The sequence below is a fragment of the Mus musculus genome, chromosome 1 (assembly GCF_000001635.26).
Source record: "Mus musculus strain C57BL/6J chromosome 1, GRCm38.p6 C57BL/6J".
Taxonomy (NCBI): domain Eukaryota; kingdom Metazoa; phylum Chordata; class Mammalia; order Rodentia; family Muridae; genus Mus; species Mus musculus.
The window spans coordinates 166,401,413-166,411,492 of NC_000067.6; the positions used below are offsets into that span (position 1 = coordinate 166,401,413).

The 10,080-nt window shown below is 47.9% G+C and overlaps 1 protein-coding gene across 4 annotated transcripts in view; it reads right to left on the bottom strand.

The window, feature by feature from the left end:
- Pogk (pogo transposable element with KRAB domain) overlaps window positions 1-8,441 on the bottom strand; it is a 16,244-nt gene extending 7,803 nt beyond the window's left edge. The window contains exons 1-5 of one of the 4 annotated variants that reach the window (NM_175170.4): window positions 8,295-8,416; window positions 7,586-7,919; window positions 6,987-7,120; window positions 2,086-2,212; window positions 454-552 (exon numbers count right to left, since the gene is read on the bottom strand). In NM_175170.4, the coding sequence (NP_780379.2) occupies window positions 454-552; window positions 2,086-2,212; window positions 6,987-7,120; window positions 7,586-7,604 (379 nt within the window). In that variant the 5' untranslated portion in view covers window positions 7,605-7,919; window positions 8,295-8,416. Of the gene's footprint in view, window positions 1-453; window positions 553-2,085; window positions 2,213-6,986; window positions 7,121-7,585; window positions 7,920-8,294 lie in introns of all 4 variants that reach the window. The other 3 variants (NM_001142948.1, XM_017312357.2, XM_011238869.3) reach the window with 3 other exon arrangements.
- Between the last annotated feature and the right edge of the window lie 1,639 nt (window positions 8,442-10,080).

Below are 10,080 nucleotides of genomic sequence, written 5' to 3' on the forward strand. Positions count from 1 at the left end.
CTAATTTCTTTTGATAAATTAGGTACTTCTTAGAAAGACCACTCAATTGTGTACTATGGCTGTCACTGGCTTCCCTATCCAGAAAGGAACAGGAAGCCTAGGGTAAATAAATATACAAATGGGCTTTGTCCTTCCTCTCATTAGGTCTTTGTAGAGGCATGTGGCATGCTGCCAAAGTGGCCATGCTCATTCAGGTGTGGACCAACCAAATGCTCTATCAACCCCAATTTGCTTTATCCACACACCAGGTTGCACATGAACCAGTAATGAAGAAATGTAGGCCCAGAAGAAAGAGGATGCCTAAATCCACACAATACTAAAAGGGAAATCTTCACACCCCAAAGCCTACACATGATTTTTGTGCCTCACTCCTAAATACCTTACACAACACACAGGGAAGCTGAAAACCCAGCTTGTTTCCCTTGGTAGATGCTGAACTGGTTCACTCAGTACCTGCAAAGGTTACTCCCTGGAGCCGCCACTCATCAGAATTAGGACACTCCTCGTCCCTTTCCAACCGATTGATCATATCTGGCTTGGGGAATGGGAATTCTGTTCATAGGAAATAAAGTAGGGAAACAGTTGTGTATTACTAGCCTGGCACAATGCCAAAGTAAGTACCACGCACCCTCCTACCACCCCACCTCCACTGTAGAAGACGGGGACAGAGTGTGGTGAGGTGATACGTAAGGACATAAAGGATGCAAAGCAAAGTCAGTCGGGGCTTTCTGGACCTCTGAATGGGAGCTGGTACTAGCAACAGCAAAATCAAGTGATTGGCAGCAAGGTGGTGGACACACCATGGAAACAATCAACATTCTGGAACTCAGCCAAGCAAAACTGGGAAAGTCTTCCAAATAGAAGAGGAGTGATGCCAGTGTGTGTGTGTGTGTGTGTGTGTGTGTGTGTGAGTGAAGTTGGGAAGTACTGTCAGGGTTATATCCCCAAGTGTCTGAGGTTGGTAAGTGTAGGGGGAGGTGTTTTCCTAATTGTTTTTTTTTTTGTTGTTTTTTTGTTTTTGTTTTTTGAGATAGGGTTTCTCTGTGTAGCCCTGGCTGTTCTGGAACTCACTCTGTAGACCAGGCTGGCCTGGAACTCAGAAATCTGTCTACCTCTGCCTCCCAAGTGCTGGGATTAAAGGCATGTGCCATCACTGCCCCGCTCCCTAATTGGTTCTTGATTGTGTCAATAAAAAAGGCAGAAGCCAACTGTTGGGTGAAGGGAAAAAGGTGGGACATCTGGGTTGCAGGAGCAAGTGAAGGGGATGCAGAGAGAAAGAGGATTTGGACCAGAGTGGATGGAGATGGCAGTAAGCTGTAGACATGCAGTTCTCAGGGCAGAAGCCAAGGAGAATGGAAGGAGCTAGTTGTTAAGATTAGGGCAGGAAATTCTTTACCCAGCCATTGGGTTATCTGGCTAGTTTTAAAATAATAAAACTGTCTAGTGTTTTCCATCTGCAGTGATAAGGTGGGCAGGAGGAGGAAGAGGGTGGCTAGTGCGGTATTGGCAGCTTGGTGAAGTCAGCTGTAAGGGGCCGTTGGAGTGTAGACAGTAGCTCCTGGATTCCCTGGGGTTGGGGAATGGTTGAAATTGAGTTGGAAGTAGGGGAACCAGGAGAGGGCTGAGGCACCAGGCAAGGAGATAGCAGGATTTGAAAATTACACGCAACAGATAGATAAGACAACAAAGTTTTCCTTTCCAAGATTCAACAGAAGACAGGCTTAGATCCATGGTGATATTCTGAAGACTTATTCCCTCCCTCCCTCCCTCCCTCCCTCCCTCCCTCCCTCCCTCCCTCCCTCCCTCCCTCCCTCCCTAGGAATGGGAATATTTGGGCCAAATGAGAACTGTTCTGAGAGGTAACATGAGTTTTCAAACAGAAGTACATCATCTGTATTTCATATTCAAATCAAAACCAGGAAATTAGGTTGACATAGGCTTGGGCGGGGGGGGGGGGCACGGGGGGTGGGGACGGACACACACGACCCACTCAGAGGAGGAGATTGGATATAGCAGAGAAGACAGACACTGATGAATGTCTCTGGGTTTGGAGAGTCCCAGAGACAAAGGAGAACAAGGCATTACCCAGGGACAGGACAGTCTCATAATTCATCCTCATGACTTCCCGGTAGAGGGCTTTTTGTTGCTCTGTCAGAACTTCCCACTCCTCATCTGAGAAATATATGGCCACCTCATCAAATAGAGCTGGTACCTGGAACATGAACAGCGCTTTCTTAATGACTGTGTGTACATGCACACAGCCTTCATTCTCACAGGTCACTTCAGGGCTCTCACCCAGGGGGGGTGCTCTGTCTATATGCTCACTGCTCTTGGAGACAAGAGCCCTCTGGTGTCCCACCACTAAACAGCTGCCACCATCATGCTGGGAACCCTGGGCATCATCAGGTACTGATTGCATGAGATGTGTTCAGTTCTCCTGGGATTTCAAAGTCATCCACACCCCACATAAGTATCCCCACAAAGATATCTACTCTATCTTCTACACCTCCCTATCTACCAGCCAGAGACTCTCAGCCCAGAGGGTGGGGCTGGATTTCAAGCTGAATAGGACTACTGCTTTCCATGGCATCTTTGTGGGTTACACAGACCTCCTCTCAGTGAGTCAACCTTTCCTGCTGTTGTTTCAAGGCCAGAGCTGTTCTGAAGAGAAACACGAGAAGGCGCCTAGCTTCCCTTCCAATCTACAGAAGCACGAGTAGCAGAGAAGGCCCAATTCAAGCTTCACTCATGGAATGAAATTGCAGCAATATGGTGGGCTTTTATGCCAAGAGGAGACTCCTTGCTCCTCTCCCATTTGTCTATCTTTCCTCTTCCCTTTCTGGGTAACAAAAGGAGGGCGTACCTTCCTGGCTAAGGATGGCCAGCAACCAAAATCTTTTGTTTTTCCAACTGATTTGCTTTTCTTTCTATTGCATTCTCCTTTGTGGTCATTAAAATTTCTACTCCAAAGCTCATATTTAGGATTAAGAAATCATTAATGAATTTGTTTCAGGCTTTCCACTTTGCATTCTCTCCTTTAAACTTATCCCTCAAAGCTGTTATCTTGGACCAGGATGATCATACTGTCTCTCCTTAGCTTAGAAAATCAGTGTATATATGGCCTACAGCCTTGTCAACAGTCAAGCTGTCAATCACAAACACAGCCTGGCCTTTCCTTACCAACTAGGCCTACTTAGTATAGAAGGAGTAAGTACTATCTTCTAAATAGGGAACACAAACCGGGCAAGGCCCTCTAACTGCTGCCTGATTTCCCTCATTAATCTCACAGAAGAGCAAAGACACTCCAGTTAGTAAGTGTTGGGGGCAGGGGCTCAAAGGAGTCTCATTTCTAGGCAAAAGACACACAAGGTGACAAGGTTGAGACAACAGCCAGCACTGTGTGAGCCCAAGGCTCTCACTAGTGAGGGGAAGAAAGCTTTTTCCCTGAGTGATTCATCATCTTTTGCCTATGCATATATATCTCTGCTTACTTGGCCCCTTGGCCCATGAGGCCCTCTTCTTTTACACCCAACCTATCTTCAAGACTACCCTACTCTGCGGGCCTTGAGCATACCAACATGGCACCATGGTGCCCTGTGCTCAGCACTCTGGTGCCTTGTCACACTGGGCGTTGTTTGACTTCTCTGCTCTCACTTCAATCTGATGTCGCTGCGAACAGCACTGTTTCTTTCCTTAAGCCTCGGATGCTTCCTCTAGCTCAGCGCACCTCAACCTTCCTGACACGGTGACTTTTTATATAGTCCCCATGTTGTGGTGACCTCCAACCATAAAATCTTTTGTTGATCTTAATAACTGTCTTTTTGCTTCTGTTTGAGTTGTACTGTAATTATCGGATATGCAGGATCTGATCTGTTACTCCTGATATGACCCACAGAGTGAGAACTAATGACATAGCTAGTAGATACAAATCACTTATTACAGAATGAATGACTGAGGCAAATATATTACCTCTGGATTTCTCTTTTCCTGTCATACTTGGAACAATTTCAAAGAATTAAAAGTTTTATCTGTCAAAAAACCAAGTCAATTCTCTGAAGTAAGAGTGAACAAAAAACAGTCTTCCCATGTGGAAGAGTAGGAGGTAAAAACACCATGGTCCCTCGGCTTTCCTGGCCTCTTCCACAATCTGGACACCAGGCAGCTCAGAGAATTTGCAGCCTACTCTATTCCTACTACCCAAGATTTTAAACAACACTCTCTTTGACCTTTTTACTCCCTTACAAGTTCCAGATCTAGGCCATAACTATTTATAGACCCCTTCCGTTTGCTGACAGAAGAATGCAGGCCTGGTTATACCAATCCCTACAGAGCAGGTAACACATTTTAGACCTGGAGGAATAGTGGCTGGGGGAGTGGGGAGTTCTCTCCTAATTACCACATGGCTAGAGGATCGTCAGACAAGTCCACGTAAGCACCTAAGGCACTGACAGCTCAGAGGCTTAGGAAGCCTCCTCAGAGCCCTGTGGAGATGGGGCAAGACTCTGAGTCCTGCTAGCCAGGCCTTTTATGCTCCAAAGAAGCCTTTTATTAGGTCAAATACAACAGAAGGTAACCAGGGCTGGCTTTAGGAAAGATTGAGAGGCCAGGCAGTCTGCAGTTCAAGCTTCAGGTAAGAACCTGCCCTTCCTGTCTTTCTTCTCTCACGTGACTGGGACTCATCAGAGAGGTGCTCACTCTCCTGGGAAGCTGGCATTCCAACACTTCTTCCAGGGGTACCTGTTCTGTGAAGAACCGCACAGGTTTACTAGACAGGAGGCATCTGAGGGGAGTTGTGAGTCCCTGCTAGGTGAGGTGAGGTACTGTTCAGGGTATTTCCATTCATGTGAGCATTTTATCTCTCTGAGTTACTTAAATAAGCTATGAATATGGGGATTGCTACGGAACTTTTATGGTTAAGGAAACCGTGGCTAAGTAACTTGGCTGAGGTCATACAGCTAGTCTGATTCTAAAGCTAGTGTTGTCTCAACAGGTCACATAGGCCAAGGTTACTGAAGTATGTAATCCTTCCAAGCTCTGCTAGACCTTTTATGTAGACTGAAGGATTTAAGGCTTATTCCTTAAAGTTACTCAGGCCAGCTCTAACTACCGGGCGTAGCACACCGTGTGCCCTGGTCTACCTTTCTCCATTGCCTGTCACACACTTAGGGTTCTAGCTTCAGGGGCAGCTCTTAACCCCACCCACAGCCTCCCTCCCTCTACCATGCCTTTAATCATGCTGTTCTCTTGACTGGAGTGCTAACTCTCCTTTCCCTTTGCTCATCCCACTCATTACAAGGCTCAACTCAAAGTGGATTGCTCTTGTCTGCCGGAAACTGTATTTCTACTCCAACTCCAGCATAGAACAGAGCCTATGTGTGAGTAGTCTTTACTACCTATTTATTATCAAAATATGCATTTAAAACACATATTCTATTTTTCATTGTCCTAATTTAATGTGCTAGTAGATCTGTTTCAAGCACATGCTATTGACATTTCAGACTACTCAATTCCTTATTATACAGGCAGGGTACCTTCATCTGCACTGTAGCTCCTTGGAGATCCTTGGCTGAAATCGAAGATGCCAGGAGGACTCCACATCTCAACCTCCACCGTGGGTCACAACAACTAAAATAGTTGTCTCCGTATACTGCTAAACGCTCTAGAGTAGGGAGGGCACAACTGTCCACTGCTTAAGACCAGCCCTTCTCCAGGAAGAATACTGTCAGGCATGATTTTGCCTGTGAGAACATCCTGAGTTGACCTCCACAGTCCTGTTAGGCATCTTTTGCTGTCTTGAGAGTCATGAGCCCCCTCATGAGACAGGGGGCAGCATGAAGGCAGGGATCTTGTCTTAACCCTGTGCAGTAACTATAGGTACATGGTAGACTTCCCAGAGGTAACAAATGCCCACATCTTAGGCCTACCCCTCCAGCTGCCAGGCTCCCTCCTCCAGGCACTCTGCTCGTTTCTTTCTTTGCTGGGCAAGACATGCTCTTCCCTTGGCTCTTCTCACTTGCTCAGCACAATCAAGATGTCTACTGTTAATGCTTCTCCGTACTTCCCCAGCCCATTTAGACACACTGGGTCGCTCAATTTAGCCTCAGAATCCAGGGTTTCTACCGCTTTGAGGTCTTCCTTCAAGCTAGACAGGACTGACTCCTGCCTGAGTCAGAACTGAGAACATAGTGCACAAAGAACATGAACAGATAAATGCAACCGCTCCAGACCAGTGAGCCCAGAGTCCCGCAATTATTTATGATGCCACTATGAAACCTAACTCAGAAAGATGCTCCACTGGCGGGGCTGCAGCTCAGGAAGCCAATATGTAAGGATTTTCAGAGTAAAGCAGACAACTCTTGGGTACCTGAAGTTCCCTTCTGTAGGAGGAGTGGACCAGATAATTTGGAAGAAGGGTCTTTCTGGTTCTTTGCCTACAGCTCTGTGTTCTATGATGAAGGGCTTCCCGCTCATGGGACACCAAGGATATTTTGTACTGATGCTACTGATAAATGTTTATAGACAACGAAAAACTAAGCAATGCCAATTTATTGTTCATATTCAATTTCCATGTCTCTAGTAACACTGTAAATAAATGTGTGTGTTAAATACGGTTGCACCTGTACCTGTGTAATCTGTGGAGCCTGGCACTTCCACTCACACCTAGGAGACATACACCTCTCATGCCAGCTCTATGACCCAAGTCTTCCATGAATTTGGTGCCTGTAATACGTATGGTGCTATTGTCAGGCACAGGGGAAACAGGTACTGAAAGAGTGACAAGTTTCTGAGACCTGTAATCAGCCTTGCTGCCGGAAGTCCTGTCCTCTAACCACCTCCTCCATTATTTGTCTTCTGAAGCCACCAGGCTGTTTTCTCAGGAATGTAAACACAGGAGACTGGGCTATTCTTACTTCCATGTCTGCTCCGGGAGGAAGACCCCCAAAGCAAGCCTGGCTCTCAGGCTGGACTGCTCACACTTTACTTACCCATGCGCCTTCTGAGCAGATTTGTACTTTCTGCATATCTATGGGGCCATCCTCCAACTCTTGGATCTCAACCTCTTCCTCCTTTTGCTCTTCTTTCAGGGTCAAATTCAGAGGGTAGGCCCGGGACTCCATTTCTGCATTCAAGAGTTAGCAGACAATCAGGTGTCAGTGGGAACTAGTCTGTGAGAGGGCGGCTCAGGCACACACACACACACACACACAAACCTGTTTAGGTCAAAGCACTGTCTGCTTCCAGCTGGAAGGAAGGGGTTCAGAAAGGTGGCTGGCTTATTTAATTATTACAGAGGCTGAGGGCAGATAATTTATCTGGCTAACTTCAAATATTTAAAGAGCCCCCTGTGGCACGGAGACCAGAGTAGTTTTCACAGAGCCTCTGTGCAGAAGGGCAGAACTTAGAACAGTGGGTAAATATCCCGGGAAGAGGTTTCAAACAGCTCAGTGATGGGCAGAAGTTCCCACTGCCAGGACTGTTTGAGCACGGAATCAGGACCAGAGGAGGGCGGTGCTGATTTGCTACCACATCAAAGTATCTCAGCCTAGATAGGAAATTTAAATAGTTAGCCCAAAATAGTTATCACCTGGGTTTTCCAGATTCATAGGCGCTGTCCACAAGCTACTTCAGAAACTTAACAGTTTTTCTGCCTCAAAGGACCTCCCAAAGCCAAGTCCATGATGCAGAGAGGGGCGTGCCTGGGTGGCAGAGGCCAACCCAAACCTGGCTGGACTTCTCCTCGCCTCTGGGTCGCAAATCCTCTCTATTCGAAGCCTCCTCAGGCTGGTACAAAGAGGTTCCCCAGAAGAGACTGCGGGCAGCTGCTGGGTATGCAGAGAGTGTGCATCTGTGAGCTCCATTTCCCGGGACTTCCCAAGCAAGGATCTTCCCGGAGTTCAGAGTCAGCTTCTTCAATGTTTCTGGGGTGGGTGGAGGCATGGGGAGGTAGGAACACTCGTGAGGTCACAGGAGTCCCGGGACCTGAACTTGGCCGCGGCCTGTGCCCAGCTGCGGGGCGGGTGGTGGGAGGGGCCGGCACGAAGGTGCTCGCCGCCGCCCTTGCCCGCTCCAGCCATCTTGTCCAACCCTCTCCCGCCACCCCCGCCCACCACTAAGGTCCTCGGTCCACCTGCGGGGCGGCGACAGCCCACGCCGCCTACCTCCCCGGCCGGCCCGCAACAAAGGCGGCGGCGGAGGCGACACTGCCACCGGCGGCCCCCGCCCCACCGTGGCCCAGCCTCCTCCGCCGGCCTCGAGGACGAGCCGCCCGGATCCCGCAGCCCGCGCGCACTCACCCCGGCCGAGCGGGCGGCGTCGCCGCAAAGGGCGACGAAGGCTGTGGCCCGGCATTCACCGCGCCATCGTCTCCACCGCTCCCGCCGCCCCAGCGCGGCCCCTCGGGAGGGAGCGAGGACACGTGGTGGGAGGGGAGGGGTGGGCGGAGCCCAGGGTGTTAGGGGCGGGCTAGGGGCGGTGACGTCAGCAGGTCTCGGCGGCGCTTCCGGCGACCTCGGTGCTTCGAGCCGCGTTAGCCCGGTGGCTGGCTCACTTGCGGCCGCCGAGGTGGGCATTTGCTCGGAGGAACACCGCAGCCTTTCCGCTCAGGCATCCAGAAATGCTCTGTGCGCGGAGGGGTGACCGGGCTCATCGTTCTTGTTCTGTCCAGAACGCTGATCCAAGCATACCAAGAAGCGAACTTGAAGATTTTTGTAGTATTGCCCTTTAACTCCCAAGCATGTAGTTTCCTGGGCGTAGTAGGTGTGAAGAAGTTTTTTCGAGTTGTTTGCCCACAGCTCTGTGGAGAATATAGCAACCATGTTCCAGGAGACCTCGAAAATCTTCTTATTTCAGAAAAAGATTCTACAGTCGGAGATCTGTTTGGACCTTGTTTAAACAAACACCACACACACACACACACACACACACACACACACACACACACACACACACACTTCATACTTATTGAAAATACTAAAAGATTGAGTTCAACTTGGGGGTTGGTGATTTATAGCCAAGGAGAGGAAGGGGTGTGGATGTCAAGAGTGTGGATAATTACTAAGAGGAATTATCAAAGATTGAGGGATTCTTGCTAAACCCACTAAACTGGATTCTGGTTGAAAGCAGACCAGGGTGATCAGATAACAAATGTGCTAAACTGACTTAGGATTCTTGCTTAAATAAGGCTGGGCAAGCAGAGGTGGGGGTGGGGAGCACGGCAGCAGAGGCAGCTCAGGAGAGGGTTCAAGAGCCTGTGGTTAAGAAAAGAATCGTTTTTAAAAATCAAAATATTATTTTAAGTAATATGTGCATGGGTATGTGCTTATGCCTGAAGGCTAGAGTCATGGGATACCACTGTGTTGGAGTTACAGGTAGCTGTGAGCTGCCTGATCGGGGTGCTGGAAACTAAGCTCTGATCCTCTTCAAGAGCAGTGCACTTAACACCCGAGCTGCCTTTACAGCCCCCAGGAGAAGCTGTTGTTAAACATTTTACTTTAAACTTATTGCTTCTGTTCACTAATGTGTGTGTAAGCACAAATGCCAAGGCATAGATGAGCTGTGCTTTTTAATACATATAGTACGACACAGAAGACTCACTCTTGAAATGTTGTTATGGCTGACAAGAGCAAAGAGCAATGATGGCTTAATCACTGCACAGAGATTATTGATATATTGAAAGAGAAGGTTAGGATTCCTTTGTTGTTTTAATGGATAGCTCTTTTGATGTATATATTTATTTATTTTTTTAAGAATCAGGAATGGTGGCTTAAATTAATTGATATTCTCATTTTTAACTTTGCTGAGGGAAATGGCAGTTTCCATTGCAAAAGTGAGAAGGTTGTCAGGAAGAGAGCAGAGGGTGCTGGGCCATTGTTGACACCTTCTCTCAAAGGTGAACATGTGTTCCGAAGTAAGAAAAAAAGCAATGCTAAGTTTTAGTCTTTGAGAGTCATACACACACACACACACACACACACACACACACGTATGTATATAAGAGGCTAGTCAGTGACCCATTTTGATCTTTAATTTTTTTTTCAGAAAGATTTATGTGGATGAGTGTTTGTTTGTGTGTATGTCATT